Source organism: Cygnus atratus, chromosome 1, assembly GCF_013377495.2.
Source record: "Cygnus atratus isolate AKBS03 ecotype Queensland, Australia chromosome 1, CAtr_DNAZoo_HiC_assembly, whole genome shotgun sequence".
In the NCBI taxonomy this organism is placed as follows: domain Eukaryota; kingdom Metazoa; phylum Chordata; class Aves; order Anseriformes; family Anatidae; genus Cygnus; species Cygnus atratus.
In genome coordinates, this window is record NC_066362.1 from 111,306,058 (window position 1) to 111,333,648 (window position 27,591).

The window sequence follows — 27,591 nt, forward strand, 5'->3', positions numbered from 1 at the left end:
GCATACGACCTTTCACACCCTTTAAAGAAAAAGTGTATTCATACCCAAAAGAGCACATCCTGCCTTTTTGCATGCTTCAGCTATTCCTGCAATGACCCCCTGAGCCACTTCAACGTCAAGTTTACCACAGGCAAAATAGTCAAGGAAGAAGAGGGGCTCTGCTCCTTGAGCCAGGATGTCATTGACACACATAGCAACCAGGTCTTGACCTATAGTGTCATGTTTCTTACACACTTGTGCAATCTGCAAAACACAGCGAGAGAACCTGTTTGTTAGCTTACAGAAACTGAAACACAAGCAGAGTCTGCAATGGAAGGGAATCAAAACCATGCTGTTCCTCTAGATGCTTTTTGAGGAGCAGCTCCAGTTATTATCCTTTCTGTGAGCCTCTCCTAAAATTTTATTTTAGGAATTGTTACTTTCTCAGTTGGAAAGTACAAAACAAACTTCACAGAAGGGGACTGAACTGGAAAGGGTTTCATTGCAGTTTGCATTTAGACAATAGCAACTGTGTAATTGAATGTTTTTCCCATGAGTAACCTTTTTGAGGAGGGCGATTCTACCTCAATGAAATGGTGTACTGGCTATGCACTTAATACTAAAAATGAGCTATTTTAAGCATCTGTTCAAATAAGGCTATTTACATGCTGAAAGTTAAATGCATATTAAATTATTTTACGTGAAGGAGGGCAATTTCATTTTTCATTCCCTTTTTAGAAATACAAATCAGTATTTCTAAACATAGCTCGTATTTTATGATAAAACATGGACAGTGGTGTGATTAAGCACTTTCCCCTTTGTACTGTTTTCCTTGTTTTACACGGATTTTCACATTACCTTAAGTTTTGTGCCAACACCATCAGTTCCAGATACCAGGATAGGATCTTTGTAACCAGCTGCTTTCAAATCAAAGAGGCCAGCAAATCCTCCAAGCTCTGCATTGCAGCCTGCCAGGCAGAAGAAATAGGAGAAAATACTGAACTTTTACTTTCATGGGCCTCTCCAGGATCTCCAACACATTAGCTAATTCTCTCTAATCTCTCAACATGACTTTGTGTTGTCACCAGGAGACTTTCCTCTGACATTTACAGCCTCTTCACAAAGACACAGAAGCTCCTAATCCTCTTAAATTTGCTTTGTTGTTGTTGTTGTTGTTTTTCTTTTTACTTATTATTTGAAGCTAAAAATACAAAACTTTGTGACTGAACATTCAATAATTACTGAGACTGATATATATCACCCTTTAGCATTTTTCTGAAAAACAGAAAAGGAATTGTGGGAACAGTTGGAAGCCCACTGCTTTCTAGGAATGGATAACTAGGCATTTTCCCAATGGAAATCCCCTCTCTTGTTGTTACTACTACTGCTTACAGTCCTTGTTGCTAGGAGTGGTTATAATACGGTAAAAGTGTGGTCATCTTAAAACTGAGCTTGATTAAATACTAAGAGTGAAACAAATATGACTGGAAATACACTGCCAAGAAATGTCGTTGCACGTGTGTGTGTGTATCTCTCTATATTTTTCTCTTACAAGCCTCTTTGCTATGAACTGACTGAAACAGGAATAAAGGATACAACTCTTACCTGACCTTGATGTGGCTGCAGCTAGGGGTTTAATTTTCTGAACCAAAGTATTCCCTGCTGCGATGTCTACCCCACTGTTTTTGTAAGTCAGGCCTCTGAAAGATTGTTAAAAAAATGTTATGGCAATTTATTTCTAAATACACAAATACATTTAAAAATAATATTTACTTCTTTATACCATTGCCTCACTAAGGAGATTAACCATTCAGAATCCTATTCTGCTGTCAATGAAGTTTTTCAAGTTTTGTCTCTGTTCTCCTACATGTACATTAACTTTGATCATATCAAATGACTTCTAAGTATTGCAGTATTCTTGTCAGGCAGGCTCAATGACTCAAAGGTTTATATTTTTCCTGTTTGGAACCTGACCTCACACATATACCTGAAGACAGGGAGTACCACACCAAAGATGCAAAATTTCATGGATATGCAGCACGGACTGTTTGCCATAAGCAAACATAAGCAGTATTCAAATATTTCCAGATATACTGAAGACAGCATCAGAGCATAAATACCATATGATATCCAGTCATATACCATGATAAAAAACAAACAAAAAAGCAACAACAACAATGTAAATGGATCAGATTTTGTAGGGTTTGAAGCCCTGGGCTGGATGCTGACACATCAGTAGTATTGTTCCTATGGTCAAAACAAAATGTATAAAAAAAGCAGTGCTAAATCAGAACACCTCAGCACCTTGCAGAATAAAACTCATGATAGCTTTTCAAAAGCAAAGTATCAAGTAAGTCAATATTCCTCTGTGACACTTTGAGAGTTTAACAACTGCAGCTTAAAAGTTGTCTCTCCTTATAACCTTGAATGATACCACCACAAAACGAACTGCAAATTTTTTTTTTTTTTTTTACATGCAACTTGTCTGTTCCCCTATTCACAGGGTGACCTTTTTATTTTGGAGACCATGAGATTAATTACTTTTAATTACAGGTACGATGAAACAAGAGTTGTGCTATAAGGAAAATACAAAGGTATCTGCACACACATTATATCACTGCTCAAAAATTTGCAAGAGGAAAATAATTACAAGCAGCAGTAGTTCAGCCTGTGAATAAGACTCAACGAAATCTTACCCTGCAATAACAAGTGACCAGAGCCAGCCCCTTTCAGTCTGAAAATAATCAATACTTGACATACTTTCACCTTATTTTAAAAACATGCTATCTACTTTGATTCTTTAAAAGGAGAGTATTTTTCTGTTTTTTTTTTTTTTTTTCTTAAATAAATATTTTGGATATTTCCACAGAGGGAAATGCATAGGACTTAATCCTGCCAGGCTGCCAGGAGAAGGTGCCTCCCCAGCTTTACAGAGCCAACCGTCAACCTTCCTGAACTGTGCACAACATGGCCCTGGCCGATGAACTCAGTGCTTTAGAGAACTATTCATTAACGTATGCTAGTATCCTCTTCTCACACAATGGCAATACAATTACTTATCTTCACATAAATTTCTCAAGAGATGCACAGTACTTGAAAAAGAAGACCAGATAGGAACACCCTTGTTCATTTAGTAAATTTATTGATTATAATTTTACAATAAACTAATCAGTATACACTGTTAGCAAAAATTAAAAACTTACTAGTATGCTTCATAGACTACAAAATAACCGATTATCAAAAGTTATGTTTTGAGCTAATTGAAGAATAGACAGGCAGACAGGCTTTATATTAGGTAAAAATGTGTATAAAATCTTGCAGGAAATTCTCAATAACATCAGAGACACAGTAGGACACGCTGCTTTAAAAAAATATGCTCTCTCAAGACCGTTAAACCAAATACTGTGAAAATAAAAGGAATAATAACAAAAAAGAGTTATAAATTCTACCCAGGTTTTTGACGGCTATTATATTATGCATATCTCAACAAGGTAGGTGATTCAAGACCATTTTACTGTTCCTAAAGACTCTAAAATGAACCAATAAAATAGTTCCAACTTTGTTCACACATACATTTCATGATACTAACGTTAGCCTTTTGGACAACGAATTTAGAGCAAAAGCTATGGTTCAGAGTCTAAGAAACAAAAGTTCACCTCTCATAAAGCAGTCATAGCACAGACAGCACAAGTTACTTATGCTTGCCACTGCAGCTTAATCCAGACTTGGGAAATTAAGTGCATGGATCAAAGAGTTAAAAAAAAGCCTGCTCCTTCCTTGGCTGGTCCTGCTTAGACTGCTCACAGGGATGCCAGTTAAAACTTGTCTAGAGTTATGCATAATCAACATCAGTTTATTAATGTAAACTAGTGATGTCCCTAATTCTTTTTTACGCCAGTTATTTCCATTTCAAGTATTTCAGATATCTACCTGGATTGACTCAGGAAAGCTATAGCCCGATAACCAATGTCCTTTCTATAAATGGCACCCTTGAAATTTATAGCTGCTACTCCCTTGTTGGCTTCTTGCAGTGCTGTCATTAGATCCTCTTTAATTGCAGTTACTGTAAGGACTCTTCCTCCGCTAGTCACCACTTTGCCATCCTTCAGGGCCGTGCCTGCATGGAACACCTCCAGTCCTAGTTCTTTAGCCTTAGAAAGTCCTGTGTTTGTTGTTCAATAAAATAAATGCAGAAGAAAATGAGTTGATTAGAACATTTCTCTATTATACTTCAAATACATCAATATTCAGCACCTACTGACTGCCTAGAAACCACAAACAAATTCAGTGTGATTATTCTGAGAAATAAGAATAAATTTTTTAAAACTACATTTTGTTGATAGATGAGTCTGCTGCTTGTATGCTCAGAGACAGAAAGAGGTATTTAGCTGAAACATCTTCATACAGCATTTAATTGCAGATAGATTTTATACTTCACTGACACAGAGACTACAAAACATATCAGCGTCAACGTCTTGTAAGAATCAGTAATTGTCCCAGAAGCACTTAACAGTAAAACATATTAAAGAAATGCTATAAAACTTAACAATACAGTGTGGAGATTTCTAAATGCTACGGGTGCATTACCAATAATCTTTGATGAGTGAAAATTGAGTTGTCTCTTGCTGACCCATAATCACAGGATCGTAAGTTTCTATGAATCTGGGTTACACTGATTCACCTTCATCTGGCAAAAGAGAGGCTGAAGAGAGGACAGGAGAAGAATCAGACTTTTGCACTTTCTCCTGCTGTATTTACCTGTTATTTCCAAACCCTTGGGATAGGTTCCTGGATATCCTTCACTAGCCATCACCACGGTCACAGCCGCACTGTCTTCAAACCACACTGGCATGGAACTAGACAACTTTTTATTGATAACTGCTTGCATAACTTCATACAAATCACTTTTCAACAGTGGAAGAATTACCTACAAAAATATAGATTTAGGAAATTGAAGAAAACAACGTAACATTTTTACATTTTCTTCACTGAGCTTTTCAAAATAATACTGCAACAGTAAATGAAAATATGATTTTTTGCGGTATTTTCACACATATATACATGTTGTGCATAATCTATGTACCTTTAAAAACTCTCTTCCTTGAAGATAGTTTCTATGAGTAAAAGAACTACATTTTCCCCTTTTGGCAGAGGCCTAAAAACCCTACTGTGTTCTGAAGAACAGAAATGAAGAGTCAGGAAGTGGGGAAAGAATGTGTTCGCTTCTTTAATAAAGTTTAAAAAAATCCCATTCCATTCTGGAAAAGATAGGAAAGCACTGAATTCCACTCAAGCTTACCCTTGTAACACCCACATTTGAGTATATATAATGTGTTGAAATCTGGAACAGAACAAGTTCATAACAGACTTTCTGTCTTGAATAAACAAACCAAATATTTTAAGTCTCAGAGCAACTGGCAGATTATTCATCTGAAAGTTAGTTAAGAATAATGGTAGATGGTATCAGAATTCTCTCCTCCCCTACTGATAAACTGTCATCTACCGACACTCACCTGACATTCTGGGTCACCGAATCTGCAGTTAAACTCTAGAACTTTAGGTCCATCCTTGGTAAGCATTAACCCAGCATAAAGCACACCTAGAATAAAAATGTACAAAAATCTATCTGAGCAACTGTATAGGTCATTTGTTTTGAACCTACTCATGGCAGTGCTAAACAGGAAAACACATTCAATGTTCATTTAAAGCTAGAATGTTAATACTTCTTTTCAACTGTTGTTCTTTCTGCTCTTTCTCATTTGACAATTATCAACCATTAATGAAAAGATATCCATTATTTTCAATGGACTTTAAATCAAGCCACTAATGCCAAACACAGTTTTCAAATAAATCAAAGCTATCTTCCTTAACCTACAGTGTGAGTTAGGCCTATAAAGAGGACAAAACAAAACTGTCTTTCTCCTTATAATTAGAAAAGCCAACAAACTTTTATGCATACCAAAATAGGGGACACCTTCTTTCCTCATGCCATCAACAGTTTTCTGAAGAACGGTATCTCTTATTTTCAGCAGCAAATCTTTAGAAATCTAATAAAACGGGATTAGAAAGCAGTCTTTGTATAAAGGGAATGCATGATTTTCCTAATGATATGGCTAGCATTTTGAAGAGTCAAGCAGAACACTTTGATGGTCTGTAGCACATTCCAACACATGCTTCAAACAAGGGAAAGCTAGTACTTTTTTCCTCTCTCCTCAGAATACATACTACAGCATTAATACAACAGGTTACATTTCTTCAGGTATGTGGCTCTAGATCTGGATCTGCACGTACCATTAGTCCCACTGGCTTCACTAGAACAAACCAGTTGCACAGACATACTGGCATTCAGACAGGGACTCCCAAAGACAAATCACAGTTGGAAAATACTGGGGTCACTGATTGCATTTTGTTCAATAAAACAAAATTATTAGCTTTACAGAGGAACAGAGGATTTTTCTTTAATAAAAAAGAAAAAGAAATGGCCATGACATAGGTGAACAGAAAGCAAATTAAAACCTTTTACAAATAGACTATTTGCAGAACAGAAACAAAACTAACTTGAGCTACAGCAAAGATTCATCATTAGCTTAGCCCAGAGCAAAATAAAAATGTGGTTAAACATGTAGTTCTAATGATGTGCATTCTGTTACACTTAGAATCATAGAATCATTTAGGTTGGAAAAGGCCTTCAAGATTATCGAGTCCAACTTTAAAAAAAAAAAAAAAAAAAGGTTGCGGAAATAACAAAACTTCCATCTTAATAATTAGAAGTGATTCAGTAGAAATATCCTCCTCTTTAGAGGAACGAATTTATCAAGTTACAGGCTTTAACTGACTACATTTGTTTTAGACAACACTTTCCATCCACAAGATCCCACTCTCTCCACGTCCTGTTAGTCATGATAGAATTGAAAATTCACAGATATTTTCAGTATTAGAGCTGTACTATGGTTACAATGAGATGTTATCACATTTTTACCTGAGGTGCTGGAGAATAGGCTCCCATTCCTCCAGTGTTAGGGCCTTCATCTCCATCCATTAATCTCTTGTGGTCCTGGGCTGGGGGCATGGGAGCAATTGTGACGCCATCCGTGAAACATAAGCACTAGAAAACAAGGAAAATAATTAAAACACAAGTATATGATTACAATTTCATAAAGTGCAAAAAAAGTGCGAATCTGTTTTATTTTTAGTGTTGCAAAAATGGATATTTAAGAGTACTAAAAATACTGAAAAGGCTGAAAACAAAATACCTCATGGTGTAGTTACTTCCTCCCTCCCTCTCCTCTTCCCTGCCCTGGAAAGAAAATATTACAACCCTTTCAAAATTTCCTTTTCCTCATTGACAAAACTCCATTTGCTTTTACATTATCTGTAAATTACTTACATACCACACTATTTAGGCTCAGTATCTTCATAATAACATATCTGCTAGCATCTTTTATAATTGGACAATGATGTTCACTGTTTGGACTACTGATAGCAGTACTCATAAAAACAGGATCATTCAGGTTGGAAAAGACCTCGAAGATCATCTAGTCTAGTCCAACCTCTAAGATCATCTAGTCCAACTTTTATATTTAACATTTTAAAATGCTAATTAAAAGATAACCCAGGATTCCCCTTCAAAACCTCAAAATGCCAGAATGTGAATGTATGAAAAACTACGGTCATTTGTGGAAGGTTAATTATTTTGACAGTCAAGGCAAATAGTACTTTTCTTTATTGCTATCAATCATCTCAGGAAAAACAAACAAACAAACAAAACCCTTTAAATTGCATGCTTTTGGTATTGTGTTATATTACAGTAAATCTGCAGGTATTCTAAGGACTACATGTTTTTCACCAGAGAATGGAGATCTGGATAAGCCCTTATCTCCTAACGAGGTCAAGCCAACCAAGAAGGAATAAGGATGACCAAAATTTGCAAGTCTAATTTTTTCATATCAGACAGGAAACCAGAATATGCAAAGACTAGCAACAGTTAGAGATGATCGCTTGCTTTATAAATACCACCACCTCCAAGATCAACGTTCACAATATCCAGTATATGTCAATTGCAGCTCCAGGACTCGGGAACCTGAGCTGGTACTTGGCTGTTCTACTTTGTGTGATTCCAGTGTCAAGTTCCCATGCCACCTCAAAACCTAGGCTCTAATTCTCCTTTTCTCCTTTACACTCTGCTAATTAAATCAGATTTTTTTTTTAAATGATGGAGCTGTATCATGTTAAAATGAAGGAAATGTTCTCTCTACATCTGCAAAGTAAATCAGCGTTTTCAAAACATTCAACAGCCTTTGGTTCCAGGCCCTTCGTCCCCGGGTGCACTTCCACATTGCAGTATCTCTGGCAATGAAACTGATTAAAGAGTATCCTGCCTGCACCTGTCTGGAGTTGCTTCTTCCTGCGCTCTAAAGGAGTTGCACTGATCCCTCATGATATAGTTCAATATATTCCCTTTATTACTACAGCTGAAAGTCTCCATTCTCCCTTACTCCCAACCTTTCTTCCTTCTCCTGCTCTACGCTTCACCATCCTGTTACTTGTATTAATTCAAATGGGACTGGACTATAAACCAGACCTCATAAAATATGCAAGTTGTTGCTGATTTATTTGAAAAAAGGTTGTTAGTTTATAGCCCCATGAACAGGTAACTAGTATAACTGAATCAACAACAAATAGCAATGAAGAGGTAGAAATAAGGAAGAGAAGGAACATCTTACACTGTCTTTGATGCCAGGGAAATCATAACACAGATGTGCATGCTCAGTTACTCTCAAAATTTTTATGTTTTTATTTTTTCCCCATGGGGAAACAACTGATTACTGCCTGAGCTATTTTTATTTATAATATGAATTATTTTAACAGACTGCAGGAAGTTTGGTTCTTAACACATCTGCCGTTAATTAATAAAAATGTATTTATAAACAGGTAACTGATTCTAATATAAGTAATAAAACCCTATACGTCCCTGCTATTGGTAATTACATGTTGTTTCCTAAATAACTTGGAACAAGTATAATCTAAAGGTTACAATGAGACACACACTTACAGAAACTTCTTCTCCTTCAAGGAGTTCTTCAACAACAACCGTTTCCCCAGCTGTGCCAAAAGTCTTATCCTACATTAAAAAGAAAATCTCTTCAGTTCTGTGTTTCAGTCATTTTAAAACAGTTAAAATGCAACAAGAAAAACAAATACATCAAGAAAGATGCATTCTCCATCCTGGATAAGTCAGTAGCAACGATAATTGCTCCTCTTTTCAATTTATCTTTTAACAAATGCAAATTCTATCTTGAATGATTAAAAATTGCAGATGATACTTACAGCTTTCTGAGTAATTCCTCATGCTCCACCTGCTGAGGATTGCACCGATGATGCTATAGCAATGACCATCAAGTCTGTAATCTTTACTTTTACCTTTTACTTTATAAGATTGTGAAATTATACAGAATGCACTGAAGGGGGGCAATATTTTCACATTCCAATGCAAGGTTTGAACTGACTGAATGTTTACCGAATTAAGAACCACAACAGCGCACTGACAAGAAAATTTTATATGTCTGTAAGACTCTTTAACACAGGATAAGTTGTTTTTTTGCTCAAGACAGAATGAGGGGACCACACGTTATGATTTGTCCAATAACCATACACACACAACAAATTATGAGCGTAGACTGTGTTTTCTGACCCTTGAAATACAACACATATGACATATAACATCTCCTACAAATCAGTACAGCATTGCTGTATTTTAAGAGGCTGTCCTGCAAGCATCAGTTGAGGACCTGACCTGTATAATTTATTTTCCAGCTCTGTGTTCCTAACTGTTCAGATGGAACTGCTTCATTTTGGTTCTCTTCAGATTTTGATGGTCCTAATATGGTCGACTATCTTACCTAAATATATGCTTAACTTGAAATAATTCCACTGGAATTTCACTACACATTTAAGTGCTGTGTGACTAGAATCCTAAAGCTGATGTTGCATGTCAACATACAGCTTAATCACAGTGTTAATATTAGAGCTTTGTGGTACCTGTTTCATTATAGCAGAGTCTCAAAAGAAGCAAACAGAAGAAAGGAAAACCATGCTGAAATAAGTGTGGGTCTTCAGTAGGAAGGATTTTGTTTTAGCCTACATAAACTAAGCTGAGAAAGAGTGCTCTGCCTCAAGCAATGATATAGCTTCAAAGCTGTCCAAATAATGGGTAAAATATTTGACTTCTGTTAGCCAAACTCCTATTACACAGAAATAAAAAAGAGCTTCTCTGAGACTTTGACATGGTTAACAACTAATTTTGTGTAAGAACTCTTCCAATCAGTGCATGACATTTCCACTCACCTGCATGATTTCATTAACAGCTTTGCAGGCTTCTTCCTTGTTTGAAGCTACAATTACTCCTTTGCCAGCTGCCAGGCCACTAGCTTTTACAACTAAAGCAGGGAAGTTCGCACTTTAAAGATAGAGAAGAGAGATCCAAAAGTAAATACTCTATATTCCAAACATATTTTGTAAACATTCTGAACATGCCAGTAGTTGAAAAATCAAAATACTCAGCAGTTTTCCTAGCAACAGTTTTATGTTATTGAGTAACACACACATAAAATCTAGACTTCACTTGATATGCTACGCCTGCAGAGGCTTTCTGCTTCCTGTTTTTTTCACACCATTGAATTTCACTAGTGTACCAAAAGGCTGCTGTTCTTTTAATAATTTAATATTGTATCAATGTTGGGTAAACTGGATTGTATTCTGATAATTAGACCATTATTTGCTGAGTAAGCTCCCAGTGCAAAATCCATACTCGTGGAGAAAAGAAGAAGACAGACCATACTACGACTATCAGACTGTAAGGTGGGTTTCCATAATAGGCAATCTGAAAAAAAAAAAAAAACCTACCATATTTTCCTGTAAACTGAACACTGAACTTAATTTTCATTAAAAGAGCAATAAATAAGGAACCTTTGAATTATTACTGCAGAGTGATAGTGTCATGTCAGATTATCCTTTAAAACCTTCATGGGTATTGTACTACAGCTAAGAATATTGATACATAAGTAATGATTTGATTGTTTTGGATATCTAGCACACTGTACATGGCTGTAAAAAAAAAAAAAACAACAATCATGAAGGTAGCTTTACCTGTTGATGAAGCTACATGCTGCTTTTGGATCAGTAAAAGACTTCCATCTTGCGGTTGGGATCTCATGACGGTCCAAGAAGGCTTTGGTAAAGCTCTTACTGGACTCCAGCTGAGCTGCCTTTGCTGTTGGACCAAAACATCTCACTCCAGCTGCTGTCAAGTCATCAACAATTCCTGAAAATAACAACGCAACTTTTTTTTTTTCAAATCACCAGATGATTTGTAGTCATGCAGTCCCAATCTAAAGATATACTAATTTGTTGGAACAAATATGCAGGAGTGATAAGCCATGCCTATTTTACCAGATTGGCCTTTGATGTATTTTTCACTCTAACCAGGAGCAAGTAACCCTGAAATATTTAGGGCTGAGAAGATCTTTGCACTTGGTAGGATGATAAGCCTCCCTTGTTTTATTACAGCTTTTGGCCAAATAGTTGATGTTAGTCTTTTATGAAGATAATTCTTGATCATGTAAAAACATAAAACAAATTATCAACATGTTTAGAAAGTTTTTTTAACCAAGTCCCAACTGATTATTATTTCAATAAAAAAGAAAATTCCATAGGAAAACAAAATCCCTAGTCAAGGTTCTTTTAAAGAAACACTTTCATACCTCTTTTATTACACCCAAGAACTTAGAAAGAAATGGAACTGTCAGTGATATTTTAACTATTACATTGTTCACAAAATACTTTTTGAATTTAATTTTTGTCAAGGCACAGCCCTGAATTTCAGGGAAACTGCCATAGGGAATCTGTTTATGTTTTTACTGAAGACACTCAGTTGAGCGTCCACATTGTCGAGTGGTGGGAAAAAGATGGGGACTAAAATTTACTTCCTAAAATAAGAAAGCTATGACTTTTAGTTTTCTTTCTCTTACCAGCAGCAAGAGGAACCTCTGGACCAACCACAACCAGCCTGATCTCCTGATCTCTGCAGAACTGGGCAAGTGCAGCATGATTGCTGACTGAAACAGCTGTCAAAGATACAAAAGGGTGGTAAGACTTCATTTGTTACTCTTGGCACTTGTTTATCACGTAACACTAAAGTAGCGTTTTCATAAGTCACACATTCTTGAATGGGAAGTCACTGTGAATATGGAACAGAGGCATGCACGAATATATAAATAAATTGACTTACAGGTGTACATGTCTACAAAAAATGAACGCACCCTGTAACAAAATACACCACCAAAACCCCAAGCAAAGGCTGTAGTTTGACATGCACTGTAAACATACGTTGCTCATGAAGGTGAGAGAAAAAAAGTTTCAGGTTCCCCTACACCATCATACAGTAAACCATTCTCATCTCTAAAACATCCTGCTTACCAGCATAAGAAGCATCACTAAGCATCCAAATTAAAAACAACTCACCAGAAAAAAAATATCTCTATCTATCTACATTTCAGCCAGTCTCTTCCCTGATTAGACTGACCATGAAGCTTTACACATGTTCATGCCAGGATGGTGTAGGGGACAGGAACAAGTCACTGGTAGTAGCATTGCAAATGCTTTCTTTTTCTTTCTTTCTGTAGTGCTAGCTAAAACCTGCTACACTAAACTGTGACCTTACTGAAACAAAACAAAATCTGAATGCTTTTTCTTATATCAAGCTGAACTTAGTATGGGAAGGTACTGTAATTATGGGTAAGGATTTAAGGGTAAGGTTTCTAGAGTGGATATGTTTCTATAAAGAAGCACATAATATGATGATACTTGCTGTGTCAAAGACTGTGTAAACAAAAGAAAAAGCTAGCAAGAAAGTAATGTCAAGTCTCATGATAAAAGATTTACGCAAAGGCAATGCAATTCCGCTGCTTTTATCAAGAATAAATAAAGCCAAGGTCTGCAGGGGACTGGAACGTGAACTCAGAGAGCAAAAATGCTGCAAGTGTAGCCCAGCGTGGACTGGCTGCCTGCACGGGGAGGAGTCTAACACGTCAGAGTACAAATCTGCAAACAGAATAAAGTGCACATCTTCCTTGGAGCTGGAACGCTTTGCTAAGTTTCGCCTGTGAAGTTGTGCTAGTGACCATATTGGCAAGCATGAGAGAAGCTATGCCCCCTTCCAGTTAGTTTCCAGGGAAGTGGAGAGAGAAGGCAGAGGCAGTGATAAAGCATCTGCTGTTAGACGCATCCACACAATTTTGCTTCTGCCACCCTGCATGAATAAATTCCCCATTTCCAGAAGAGAAGGCATAAAAGCAATACATGAAACTTGCATTTTGATTACAGATTTATCCTATTTGGGTGGAGTGGGGCAAATAACAGACTGAACACTAATAAAAATTACTTTCCTGATAACCATTCAACAGTTCATTTACTTTGTTATACCAGCACTTGTAAGAAAGAAAAAGCAAAGGCCTTTGATATTTGTGTACAATTTCTGCCAACTAACTTCTAGCTCACAAAAGAGCAAAAACAAAAGCATAACACACTTGACTTTAAAGTACTGATTAACATAAAGGTCAATATTGTCTGTCAGTATCATGAGGCTGTTGTGAAAGCAATTCAAGAACAGCAGATCCCAGATGAAGAGAATGGGAGCTCGGGTGGGCAACTGCAGAGGGACAATCCCCGTTCCCTGTGACATCAAGCCACAAGAAATGGAGCAGTGAAAAGAGCGAGCCTGTAAGATAACTGTGTTTTTCATGCAAAATTGACGAGCCTCAGGCCTTATCTACTAGAGATATGTGCAGTGAATATAGCACAAGATATACATCATGTGGAAATGTCCTTGTAACAAACAGAATGGAATAAGTCACATCGTTAGCACATAATTTTAACTCTAAACACCATTTTCCTCATGATGTAGACTGAAGCAGGACATCTTTGTAGCAGTGTTTTATTTCTCAAAATGACAGCTAGACATGCATTTCAAACCAAACAGAAGGAACTCAGACCAACATTTGCAAAGCTAGAGCTTAAAGTTAAGAGTATTTGTTAGGTAGAGACCTAATATGCAGTTGAAGGAGGTGTTAAGATGCTAAAGTCCATTCACAGACACGCATATGTGTACCTCAGGATTCAATAAGCTATTCTGGACTCTTCTGGCACTAAATTTGTCCTGCTAATTAAATATAAATCAAATATAAAACTATATTTAGCCACTCAACCTAAATCTATATATATTGTCAGAAAGGATTACTGACTCAAATTAACCATGAAAACTGTTTTGTAGCTTTGGCAGGAGCAAGTTTTTTACAATTATAGTTTATTTATAGTTTTAAGTTCACCTTTATATGTTTCAGAAATCATCTGAGAACCAGAACTGCAATGCTGATTAAAGGAAATCTCATGAACCATAGGGGAGGATGAACTTTCAGAGCCAAATCTTGATTATACAAAAAACACAGAACAATGGTAGCAGTTTCACAGACATTGCTGCCCAGGCTTAGACAATATAATAGGGCTTACATACTTCTGAAAATCTGTTTTCCATTTTCTCCACCCAGTAAAAATCTAGGCCCCAGTGCTAGGACTAAAATGCCTGAGTAGATAAAACAAATTATTTCCTTTTAATTACAAAATAAATAAAAACAGTCAACCTCTTCACAAATTCTAGATTCCTCCTGCCTCCCAGCTGGCTGAGGATTTCTCTCCTAAAGCACATGTGAGGTCACTGTCTGGAAAAAAAGAGATTCAGTACATGTGGTTGATTTCATGGAGGTGGTTTAAGCATTAAAAGGAGGTGGTTTGAGCAGGTGCTCAAATATTTTACATTGTTGAGGGTGCAGTACATTTTATGCAATAACAAGGTGAGAGAAAAGTGCAACAATTTTTAAAAGATACTATTTGCAAAAAATAAATACATATTGAAATTAACATTCTGCAGGCCATACAGGCTGGCACTGACTCAATTTATTACGAGTACAAAGATTTCTGTTTGACCTTCTGGGATGAGAAGGAAATATAAGAACATGACTTTCCTGTCATGCTCTTTCTTGGGCTCTCTCCCCTGAGATCAAACAGGACAAAAAAGCTGCCTATGATACTGTGAATATTCAAAGAAATTGTGAACAAAGTTATTTAAACTTCCTATAATTAAGCATTCAAATGGAATTAAGTCTCGTAATTATCTGCTGTACAAGAAAATGAGGGGATTCATGTTTCCACATGAAATCGTAACAAAAAAAGACTTTACTCATACATATAAATGCAGAAAATGGAGATATATAATTCTTGTTCACATGTATAATATGTTAATTTTAGTTCTGTACGTTATCACGTATCAAGTAGAAAGTTAAGTTGGTTGCTTGAAGTACCTCAGGATCTCGCATATAATGGACACAAGACAGACATTTCTGAGTTACTATCCCGGCTTTTGTACTGATTCACTGTGTGCCTCCAGGCAAACACCTTACGACAGTACAGTTTAAACACAGCGTGTACTTTTGGATGCTCAATCTGAAAAACCTTAAGCTTGATTTTGAAAACTAATTAACATGAACGGTTTGAGTTAGAGTCAGTCAGTCAGAGCGTACCACATTTAGGCGAGAAGCTTGAAACAGGCAGTCAATACTAACAGAAGTGTTTGAAAATAATCCTAACTTCTTAAGATCAGTAAGACAAAGGAATGAACATTTTTCTACAGTTGACTGTTTTAGGTGAGAACGTTTTCTTATGAAAGGTTGTAGGCATCACACGGCTTCCATGGGACTTCTGAGAATCAAGCAGTGGTTCCTACCCAAAGCAGTCTGCTCTGCCACTCTCCTAGAGGTGCTGGCATTTGCTGCAAGCACTTTTCAGCTGTTCACAGCTGAAACAGCTGCTGAACTGCACTGCATACCAAGATAAAACATTACCCCTTCCCTGCAGGAAGCAGGAACTGCTACAGCTACCCAAGCTGTATTCCTGCAAGGACTTGCAGGAGTTTCATCTGTATCCTCTACCACCCAAATCCAATGAATTAGCTAACAAACCTGAGGTAAAATTAAATGAGTGGTAGTTGCAAAAGGCTTTGCTCAGGTATTTTTTCTTAACTGCATCCATATGATCTCATGTGCCCCAAACCTTCAAATAATAATAATTACTATAACCCTTTCACTCCAACAGATTTTAGATCAATTAATGGAACAATTTATTTGTTCAGTTATCGGATTTTAAAATGGTAATTTTTCTTTTTACCTGAATTGGAAATGTTTCCATTGTCAGCTGTTCCTGCGTTTCCTGGAGCAACAAACACTTGTTTTACATGTGGGGACTGGGCCAGCTTCCAGGCCAGCGCATGTTCTCTCCCTCCACTGCCGATCACAAGCACCCGATCAGCCATTAGTCTGCACAAAACCAGAACACAAGCAACACAGTCAGAATTAGTAGAGCCAGGTTAGGAAAGCAATTCACAGATTTAACTGCAGGGTGGAAGGCAACTCTCAGCAGAGGTGAATGCCACTTTGTTTCAGACAATGATGTTTCTTTAAACTAACAAAACCATTATAGAAAAAAAAAAAGCGTGTGGAAATGGATAACTGACTTAATAAGGTGTGATAGAAAATAAATGTCAAACACTGAAGTAACCCACAGGGCAATCCTGTTTTTCCTTTGATCAGACTGGCAACTGTTCTGAGCTGTACTGAAGCCTGTGATACAGAACCACCTTTATGACCCACCAGGCTGTGATTTGTAACTTACACATGTTCCTGGCAAATCCAAGCCTGCAAAGGGCAAAGTCCCTCTGATGAACTAATTGTTTTAACGCTGTTTACAACGTTAGGGAGCAAAATGGGACAACTTGAGACTTTGGGGTAGTAATATCAGAAAAATGTCTAAATACTTTGTTAAAAGTTAAGGTTAAGAGCAATGAGATAGGGAAAACAACTCGTAACAGAACAGGGAAGCAGAGTCTTAACGCAAATTCCCCTCGGGACTGAAGGAGCCTTAGGCTGGTCAGGGTTTTACAAGGCAAAGCCTAGATTTTTCTATAGTTTGAGAACAAACTGGTCGAAAATGAAATGAATGCTCTGTTTCACCCTCCTGATGTCATTATGTGCATGTGTAAACACAGCTTACATATAGTGCATTGACGTGGACATTACAATTCTGTCTTTGAGTAGCGCTGAATGTTAGCCTTTGCTTTTTAAGGCACGTTTATTTCTGCGTGTGTTTTCTACATACTTATTGGTTTAAGTCACCTCAAAATTGCCATCCCGCCAATTTTAGGGAATAGAAGATTTTGCTTACACTGGAAAAGAACATTGGAATTCAGAAAATGGTAAAGAAAGAGACAAAATAAGTACGTACATCTTTATTTGGAGTTCTCTGACAAGCAAAGGCTAACCTCCTAAGCTATCCAAAGAATAAGCTGTAGTCCATTAGTCACATTAGTCCAACTACATACAAATTGCATACACAGGTGCACTGTTTAAGGTGAGAGTTTTATGCACAGAAGACAAGCAGTCCCTCATGAAGCTATTCAGTGAAGCTGAGGGTGAGCAGCTATAGATGGGCAGCTGTCCTATGCCCAAGTGGATCATTCATTGCTTTTAAAAAGATATTAGAACAGTTTCAAGCATTCTAAACAATGAGAATAAACAAAAGCAGTTTTGCGTGGAAACGGGCACGATTTATTTCAAGGACTTCGCATGGCCAGCGAAGAGGTCGGATGTGCCTCCCTTCTGTGCGAATCACCTCCCAGTCATTGGGAGGAGGGACACAGCCGAGATAAGAGTTTTAGCCAAACGCAGCACCCAGCCTCCCTGCTGCAATCCCAGCACACGTAGCACAACCCTCAGGTTGCTGCTTGCGCCTCTTCTGTCGAGCGGCCGGTCCTTGACCGGCGCTTGCCAGTGTGTGCAGGGCCCTCCCAGTGTGGAATACATCCTAAGCACCAGGGGGAATAAAACCCACCCAAACCAGATTTCTAAGGGAACAGCGGCCTTACCAAAGGCACAACAGACAGCAGATTTTCAGCCAACTGATAAGGCAGGGCATGTGCCTCTCCCCGATGCCAGCTGCTACTCAGATAAAGCTGCTGGCCCCTGCCCAAGAGCTGCCCAGATGGCTCTGGGGACCCTGGAGAAACCCGGCTGTCCTGGAAGCCTGGACTCTGCAGGAGATGCTTCTGTTCGGAGGGCACCATGCAAGGCATACATGGAGCCTGGTTTTTAAATCCAAGTCCTCTGTAACAGCTCAGGAGAGCCCCCACACATTTTAGATGGTAACCCTATGCCCTTTGCTAACATATTTTAACCTGTTAACAAAGGCATGATTTGTTCAGAGAATGATACTTTTAGGCAAAACATCCAGTCAAAAGAAAAAAGAAACACAAAGAGAAGGACAAGATACAGATGATGGATGCTGAGTTGTTCACTATTAACTAAACATACCAGAGTTAAAATTTATTTGTAGTTTCAGGCGGGAGGAGATCAATAGTTTTCTGTTGAACTGTGTTTGACAAATATACAGACTGCAAAGTTGTAGGGGCATTTTAATTATAAGCCTCATGGATCCCTTACAATAAGAAAAATACACTGGGGTAAAAAATACCAGTTATGGTATACATTTGGGATGTGAAGTTATGGTAAACCTCTATGATATTACAACCCGAGGGGAAAAAAAATGAGTAAGGGGCTGGCTGCAATGAAGGGATGTGTTAGATAAAGACAGTAACCTAGGTCAAAAGAGTGCTATGTAAAAGAGTAAACATTTACCATGTAGCAGACAGCTATATCCTACACTTAACTAAATCCAGCAAGCACGTTTCCACAGACAGGCATCATTAAATAATAATATTAAGGCAAGTTTTATCAGTAATAAATTTAAACATACATATTACTGCATTTTTTGATGACTACAGTAGAAGTGAATGCAGAGATCCAAACCGCAACAGAGAACATACTTACTCTACCTTATGTGCTGTTGGTCTGAGGAAAGTAATGCTCAAGAGTCCAGATGTGCAAAGAGAAAGGAGAAAAGCAACCTCTGGTTAAAATGTAGTGCCCCTGTCCCAATACTACCGCCCCACTGACGACATTGTGCAGGTAGCCAATGAACAGGAAAGTTCAGCCATTTCAGCTGGGGAGAGAACAGAAACTCACATACAAGCAATCGAGGAATAAGGAGCAAAAAGTTTGCAGAGCAGAAGCAGCCCATCCTTTCATTCCTAAACGCGCAGAATAAATTCTGTCTCATCCAAATTATTTCGTGCAGTTGAAAAATTTTCAATAATTAGATCAAAACATTCACTGCTCGTTTAAAAAAGATGTTTAGCATAGTCCCATGCATATCAACAATATTGAAAAATATGGTGCATGATGCACATTCATGCTCCATTAAGGTTACTGTGTAAAAACAGTTGAAGGACAGGCTTCAAGATCCAGTGACACTGTTATCAGCTGAAGTAACTCATCATGCTGGCAAATCAAACATTTTCTTTTTTTTTTCCCCAGCATGTTCTAATACTGCTGTCAGTTAACAAAACGAATAATATAAGGCATAAAATGTTATATGGGAACAGTTAAATAGAACAAGCCATATATCATATGTTCAAATAAAATTTAACCATTTTATAACAAAATTTGAGAAAAAATGTGGTCTAACCATTTGTTTTGATTTCAGAAACTCAACTAATCTGTGCATCCCCCAAACATCATCACAGCAACTTGTATTCAGGGATGTAGCTTGACAAGAACTTCTTCTGGTGGCAATTCCAGTTTACGAGGCCCAAATGTAGTTAGTAGTGACAGCCTTTCTTTTTCACAGTGACTAAAAAGATGCGACGTAGGCCCTCCGCCGCCCAGCAGTATCTTGCATTCAAAATGAAAATTGCAAGAGGCGACATTTCTTTTTAATTTTGTCACTAATCCAGGAGTCAACAATTTATTGTCAAACAACCAAAAGCCATTCACAAAGCAGATGATTTCTTCTGTAAGGATTACCACACAGTTTTTATGGAGGAAGTGTGTGAAATCCTTAAATCCTCTCATAAAGAGGCAGAAGCCAAAAAGATTCCAAAATGTGATACGTAATTACCTTAAGCAACCATTGTCTGCTTTTGTAAAGAAGGCAGATATGTTTGTTTATAAAAGATGTCTTAAAATAAAGACAGATGGTATTTCAGTTAAAGGTCCATTACCAAGTCCTTAGGCTAAATAAGAACAGGAAAGCAGAAACAAGCTAATCACTCCATGTATCCAAGAGGAGAGGACACAAGGATACAGTGAAGACAAGTTGATTTCCAGAGCCTATCCCTGATGTTGCCAGCAGCTAGTCAGCAGGGAAGAGCATCAGCCTAGAGACCTTTATCCTCCACAAAGCTGGGGCTCATTAAGAAGCAGGGCAACTCCTCCACTAGGTCAGGGCCTGTGGAGCAGAGAAAACAAAGTGAGCAAGGCAAAACCAATGTCTGACAGCTTTCCCCAACCTGGCTCCTTCAAAAGGCACAGTGAGATTTCAAATACAGGCAGAAGTGAAATGAGGCTACAAATTCAGTAGCTGTTAATAGGGAAGGGGCACGAGCTGCTCTCTGGCTCTTCCTGGAACGGATCCTGTGTGCAGCCTTGGGGGTTAAACGGAGCTCCCTGGCTGCGTTAATGCACAGCTTACAAAGATAACTCTGTAAGTGTAAGAAAACATGAACTCCTTAAGCTATTACTGTCCAGGTTTCAATTTCACGTCATAAGTGCATGGTGCAAGTTACCTAAATATTTATCTCAGCTAGGTGGAGTCTGTAATAAGCCATCATTGCCTCATTGCCTCACCCCTAACTAATTGAAAGCAGTAAAAAGGTGTAGCTAAAATAACATGGATGCAACATAGCACAAACATTAATTAAAGGGCATTACTGGTGGCAGGTTACTGCTTCAGACAGTGTCTTTAAATTAAACTCCAATGCTGCTGGGTTTATCTGTGCCTTGACGGATAGAGCTGGGTATAGTGTTTTGCTGTGGTAAACAAATAAGCGAAATCTTGAAAACTTGCGGAAAAGAAAGGTGTCAGAAAAAATGTATTCTTAAAAGATACTTTTTAAAGTCTTAGTTTCAACAAAATAGGAATTGAGGATGAAGTAACAATGTTAACATTTAGGTATATCTAAAATTTTGCAAGGTGCAGCATCCTAAGTGTTTCAAACCTTCACAAAATCGTATCTGCTGCTCAAGTGGGTTTACACTCTGCTGCAAAACTTTACACATGCATTAATACTCACATGCATTATTACTCCGAAATCAACGGGATTGTTTTTCTGAATCAGTAATAATTAGGTAACTGTTAGAGAAATGATTCAGGGTGTCTGGATACAAAAGACTTTCAGGAAGAAAAATAAGACACTTCAGTACATGAAAAGAATACGGGCTCAGGAGCTTCGCCTAAGGCTTTGTATTTGGAAACCTGCAAATCACAGAACACCAGATTAAAGTTGGCATGCAGAGCAATGCTAGGCTAGAGCCAACACAAAGGATGGCATTTCATGAGACAGCTGGACCCATAAGTATACCTCATTGTCACTGGAAGGGATGTCTTAAACCCAGATGTGCTTTCCTTTTCCTTGTACTGGTGCTGATGCTCACCTGAGCATAGTCAATTAACTTTTCTTTCACAAAACTAATCTGAGCAACAAAACAGCAACAACACAACAACAAAACAAAACAGATTTTTGCTAGCTGAACTGACTAACAGCGCAATCAGCCAAGTACCAGAGGCGCTAAAAACGAAGGGATGGGACAACATGCCTAGGCAGGATGGGATAAATGCAAGACTTACCTTTTAGGCAACAGCAATCTATTGCATCGCTGCATGACTACCATTTAACCTTAGCCACTGCCTATTTAAAAGCTGCAATACCTTAACTTTGCTACACTGGGATTGTGGAAACCCTTTCTTTACACTAAATATATGAGCCAAGCCCAGAGCATCTTAACTCCTACCCTTCCCAGAGCTTTGGCTACAACATGGCCTAGCAGTGATAGCACTTACTCCACATATAGAGAATCCAAGCCTAGCATCACCAAGAAGGCTCAAACCCACACCTCCCAGTGCCTGGAAAAAAAACTCTTACCACTGAGCTTTGTGCTAAAGGAGAAAGTTGACTCTTTCTCTTGAAGTTAGGCAAGAGAATAAGAAGAAATAAAGACCTGTGGGACACAGGAATAACACAAAATTGAAAGGTTCTGCAATTCAGCTGCTGCTCTGCTGAGTGTAGTATTAGGTTCCAGCCCTAGCAGTCAGGACAATTTATGCATTTTTTTTTTTCATAGAACGATAACGGGATAAAATATTGAAAGAATGTCTTTGAGCATAAACCAAAACCTAGGCGTTCCTCCTCCCAGCTTCAACAGCTGAGCTGCTGCTGTACTGCCCCCCACGAATCTGCCATCCTTTACTCAGTTCCTGAATTTGCCAGCAGCCAGGTAGCATGGTCCCAAATCCTCTCAGGCTGAACATGGCTTTCCTGCTTTCTGAACTAACACTCTTATCAGCAGCCTGAGCCTTTTCTTAATAAGAAAGTAGAGTCCACTGCACGTCACGAATGCACAAAGATCTTGATACACATGAGGTGAATGCCACGAGTGCATAAAGATCTCAGTACACACGAGGAGAGCTCCCAGCTGGTCTTCTCAGAGAACCTTTGCCAACTTCTGGACCATGTTCAAGCTTGGACAAGAAAACAGAGGCTGAAATGTGCAGGCTACAGGTTCACTCACTGGTGTTTCACAATTGACTTACGCTGGTCTTTGCTGGTACAGCCTCCCATTGGTCCAACTCTCTTCTCCACCTCCAGCCTCTCGTTCCCTCTCCCACCCCGGTGCCAAATGTGTGCAGTCAGTTGGATCATAAAGCCAATAAATATTGCTGGAAAACTAAGACTACAACGGTAACCAACTCAATAAAGTAATAATAACAAAAAGGAAATATTTTTTTGCCAGTTTAGTCAGCTAAGCTAACTCCCAGCAGGATAAAGTGATCACCACAGAGCATGCAAAGCAATCAGCAGAAGCAGGTGAAAAGAGCTCCTTTTTGTTGCAGAAGACTGGTAATCAGCTCAGCTGTCCTGGAACAGCACTCTCAGACCACCTTGACTGTTCCAGAAACCAAAACACAGTTGGTTGCAAAAGCTGCTTCACAATTACCTTCTCACCTAACTGCTTGTTTCCACCTCTTACACCAGCCTGTTTACAAGTCACAGGGGGAGTTAGACTGGGGAATCAGACCAGGGGTAAAAGGGGAGCCACGTTTTTTTTTTTTAATTCTATAGGTATCAGTTTCCTTCGTAAATTCATCATGCCAGGCATGACGCAGGCAGCTCTGCTGATGCAATGCAAGGTACAGAAACAAATTGCCATGGTGCTTAAACTGGCAGAATAGCCAAAACATGATGATGGCGCTGCAAGCTTAGATTAGGGTGGCCTGAGGCTCTTACTCGACGAAAATGATGCCGCCTCAGATCTGTAACTTTTAATTTCCTCAGATTTCAATACCATAAAGCGTTACTTAAAGAGTTCAGAGGCCTCCAGAATCAAGTGGCAATTGATTTTTAATTATAGCTTTGAGTTTAAATAAGTTTCTTTTGCTCGTGGTTTTTCATTTACAAATAACTTCTGTCTCTCGCTTGGGAACATTGTGTAGTGCAACTGATAGCTTTACAAAAACAAACAAGTTATCATTATCTGTTTTTCACACTCTTGCAGAAACTAGAGGACCATGCTTAATGCCTGCATGAGAACCAAGAATAAGCCTCAGATCTTCCGTGGCCCGCACTGGAACTCTGTGAGACAGGTGTTATCCTCTAAAGAGCTGGATTCCGTGTTTGTTAGGCAAAAGATCACCATAAATCTCACTATTAAAAATAAGACCCTTAAAGTGTTATTCCCTACCCCAAGCACTAACTTCTGACAATTCAGACTATTCACAGAGCTGTAAGTGCTCAATGTCTTTCACCATCCATTGGCTGATAACCAGAAGGAACCATGGAGGTAAAGAATGTGCATTCTTACACTTCTAAATACTTACAAATACTTACAAATAACAGAATAAATCACAGAATCATCTAGGTTGGAAGAGATCTCCAAAATCATCTAGTCCAACCTCTGACCTAACACTAACAAGTCCTCCACTAAACCATATCACTAAGCTCTACATCTAAACGTCTCTTAAAGACCTCCAGGGATGGTGACTCAACCACTTCCCTGGGCAGCCCATTCCAACGCCTAACAACCCTTTCAGTAAAGAAGTTCTTCCTAATATCCAACCTAAACCTCCCCTGACGCAACTTTAGCCAATTCCACCTCATCCTGTCACCAGGCACATGGGAAAATAGACCAAAGTGATCACTAATGTCAAGTTTCCACTAAAGATATCACAAAAAAAAAGAAGAAAAAAAAGCCAATATTAAAGTTGGTGAGCGCCCAGCTCTGCAAACAGCAGGGAAAGAATCAAAGTCAGCCAAAGTCCAAAACAAGAGAAGTTAGAAGTTTATTATTTACTTTAAAGCAAATATTTCACCACTTTTGCAAAGCCAAACAGAGCAGGGAAAAATGTATTAATAGCAGCTGCGTGTGCCTTAAAACACTTAAAATCGCAGCACATTTAGAAACGTTACAACTCAAGCACCCTAGAAGTAAATTTGGGCAGGAGACACGCAGCTTAAATAAAAATAAGACAACCGTTGAGAACTAACTCTTCGCATGACTGTCTGTCGTTACATATGAGGGGAAAAGGCAAGGCCCGGACTAAACACAGCCGCCGGGGTTTGATGGAGGCGCCAGGCACCCCGCCGCCGCTCCGCCATTTCACCGCGCGGGCAGCGGGGAGCACATGGCCCCGCCGCCGCCTGAGCCCGCCGCCGCCCCCCTCAGCCGGGCTGCGGGGGGGCGAACACCGCCGGCAGCGGCACCGAGAGCGAGCGACACGCGTGGCCCACAGAGGACGCCCTTCTGCGTAGAAAAATAAAAACTTACGTTCCTTCAGGGGGATTTTAGGGAACGGGAAGGCATCCTCCGCCGCGCCGCCCAAAACTACAGTACCCAATGCGCCCCGCGAAATGGCGGCGGCGGCGGCGGCGGCGGCGGCGGCGGCGGGTGGGCCCGGGGCGGGGGCTGAGGAGCGGGGAAGGCCGGAAGGGAGGTAAAAGCTGCAGCTTGGAGGCCCAGGAATTGGGTTTTGCGTGTAAATTCGTCCCATCTAGGAGTACCTTCATCTTGGGGTTGCTGTAGCTTTGCTGCCACTTTTGGCTTCAGTGGGCTGCTGCCTGGGGGATGTGCTCAGCTGGGCCGGGCAGGCGATAGATCTAGCTGAAAAGCTTTACCTGTAAATTACTGTTCTTAGGATTTTATGTAGAAAATAGTGTGGCTCCAGAGTGCAAGGGTGATAGTTTAGTAAGTTAGCTGAATGGTACTTTGCAAAGACTGATTTTGTTTTTATATCCTCTCAGCTGGAATGTGCCTTTATAAGTACTGGATAGGAGCAACCCTTTAGTCTATTTTGTTGAACTTGCTACTTCATGAAACCAAAGAACATTGGGCAACATTTAGTCCAGTTTAGCATTAAAATTGTGCAACAATACCATCTGTAATGAAACTAGATTTGATCCTTATGTTCGTTCCTTCCCTTTCCCCAAGAATTTGTGTGAAAACATCGTTGTTCTTTGAAATTAGCTTATGAAATATCGGTTTAATAAATATTGTTTGCATATTTAAGTGCACCTTTGTCTTTTTTTTTTTTTTAAGGAACAGTTGCATGAATAAATACTCTAAAATGAGTAGTCCCATAATAACGTGTTTTCAAATTGAACAGCAAATGTGTCACGAATCATCACTCTGGTCTTGACAAGATCAAAGTAAAATAGTTCACTTAATTCATCTGAAGATGACTTAGTACCTAATTGAATTAAGGTGCATAACAAAGATTTATTTATTTATTTTTGAACAAACATCTTGGAAGGGAGAGCAGGAATAGTAACTCCTGTGGGGCTGTGAAACCTCATTTCTGTCAATAATGGCATTTGTAGTTAGTACTTTGTGTTCATTTTTATGGAGCCAGAGTGAAAGATACATGCATTAAAAACCTTCCCCGGCTTTTTTGTACCTTTCTTCATGGTTTTCCAGTAGGGATGGAGGCCTACACTGGTAGGCTTTTCAGTGTAGTTAAGCTTCTTTGAATGAATTAACTTAGTTTAGAAGGGTCCCTTTCCTGAGGGCAGCTTCATGGTACAGATTCCTCTGAGCCCACATGAGGGGTATGATCCCTGCTTTTCTGTCAGAAGCCACTAATATAGGCTAAGTTACACCACACAGACCTCTGTGCTCCAAGTACAGCTGGCATTGCTTGGAAGGGGTGAGTTACAGTTACATTGTGCTGAAAGTATTTAAAACCGTGTTGTTATGGCAAGATCCATGCTAACAATGCTATTCCTATGTAGAATATCTCTGCTTGCACTGGGCTAAAAGAATGGCTGGTCTAGACAGGACCATTTACACGATCGGAATCTAAATCTAAAGTGAAATATTTTCACTGTTTAGCTCATTAAATACCAGAAATTAGATACCATATTTTAAAGTAGTATCTAAAATATATAAATGTTGGCATGGCGTGAAAGGTGCTGTTATTTGGAAAAGTGCCTCTTCAATATAACTGCTTTGTATTATAATAAATTAAATAACCACATTGAATTTGATGTCGCAAATAAAGATCCTAGCGACAATTTAACAGGTTTTGAGGTATTTTATTTTATTTTTTTCCGGGGAAGTAAAGACCTGAAGTTATTAAGCCCCTAAGTTACCACTTCACAACAGTGGAAGAAAGTCCATTGGGGGAGAAATGGGCTTTTGGAGTCGGGAGTCTTCTGGGATTATTCTGTTATACAGGATTTAGGATGATTTGGATGCGTATATACTGGAGAATTGTTTGGGGGGCAGCACGAAGGGTGGCTGGCCTCGGGACAAACTGATTCCTGCGTCGTTGCAGCGAAACACCTCAAGGCAAGACGAGGCCGGCTGTCGCTCAGGTATCACTTATCCGCGGCGTTCTCCTTCTTTGTTCCTTTAATTTCTCCTCCATCTCGCGGGGCGCCCGCCCGGCCCCGCAGCACACGTGCGTGTCACAGCCGGGGGCTGCCCGGCCTCCCGGCGGCGGGGGGAGGGCGCCTTTCCGCACGGAGCCGCTGCCGAAGTGAGCGGGGGCAGCGCGGCAGCGCCGGGCCCCCCCCCTCCACCCCCCTCATCCCCGCCCTCAGCTCGGCGCTGCCGCCTTGCGCTCTACCCACGGGGCGGCGGCAGCGGCGGCGGCGGCGCGGGGCTTGGCCCCGCTCCATGGAGACCAATGGCATCGCTCCCGCCCACCCCCACGGGCCCCCAGCCCGCCGGCACGCACGGCCGCACGCCTCAGCCCACCATGGCCCCGCCGCCGCAGCCGCTCGGGCCGCCGGCGAGGTGAGTGCCGCCCTCCGGCCTTCCCCCCGCGAGCCCCCCGCCGGCCGCCATCGCGGCGTGAGAGGAGAAGGGGGGCCCGGCGGCGCCTTGCCGCTCCCCCCCCCGC

At 39.7% G+C, this 27,591-nt stretch overlaps 2 protein-coding genes across 7 annotated transcripts in view; one reads left to right on the forward strand and one right to left on the reverse strand.

Annotated features, from left to right (window-relative positions):
- LOC118247664 (trifunctional purine biosynthetic protein adenosine-3) overlaps positions 1-25,132 on the reverse strand; it is a 39,167-nt gene extending 14,035 nt beyond the window's left edge. Inside the window, exons 1-14 of one of the 6 annotated variants that reach the window (XM_035545827.2) lie at positions 18,971-18,999; positions 16,252-16,400; positions 12,006-12,101; positions 11,125-11,299; positions 10,324-10,435; positions 9,032-9,100; positions 6,959-7,084; positions 5,939-6,026; positions 5,493-5,578; positions 4,738-4,906; positions 3,910-4,141; positions 1,585-1,679; positions 838-947; positions 45-243 (exon numbers count right to left, since the gene is read on the reverse strand). In XM_035545827.2, the coding sequence (XP_035401720.1) occupies positions 45-243; positions 838-947; positions 1,585-1,679; positions 3,910-4,141; positions 4,738-4,906; positions 5,493-5,578; positions 5,939-6,026; positions 6,959-7,084; positions 9,032-9,100; positions 10,324-10,435; positions 11,125-11,299; positions 12,006-12,101; positions 16,252-16,396 (1,702 nt within the window). In that variant the 5' untranslated portion in view covers positions 16,397-16,400; positions 18,971-18,999. Of the gene's footprint in view, positions 1-44; positions 244-837; positions 948-1,584; positions 1,680-3,909; positions 4,142-4,737; positions 4,907-5,492; positions 5,579-5,938; positions 6,027-6,958; positions 7,085-9,031; positions 9,101-10,323; positions 10,436-11,124; positions 11,300-12,005; positions 12,102-16,251; positions 16,401-18,773; positions 18,830-18,970; positions 19,000-19,662; positions 19,682-20,361; positions 20,425-22,785; positions 22,921-25,016 lie in introns of those variants that run through there. The other 5 variants (XM_035545828.2, XM_035545831.2, XM_050715587.1 and 2 more) reach the window with 5 other exon arrangements.
- A 2,088-nt stretch (positions 25,133-27,220) lies between these two features.
- SON (SON DNA and RNA binding protein) overlaps positions 27,221-27,591 on the forward strand; it is a 37,969-nt gene continuing 37,598 nt past the window's right edge. Inside the window, exon 1 of the mRNA XM_035545836.2 lies at positions 27,221-27,485. Within this exon, the coding sequence (XP_035401729.1) occupies positions 27,376-27,485 (110 nt within the window). The 5' untranslated portion in view covers positions 27,221-27,375. The remainder of the gene's footprint in view (positions 27,486-27,591) is intronic.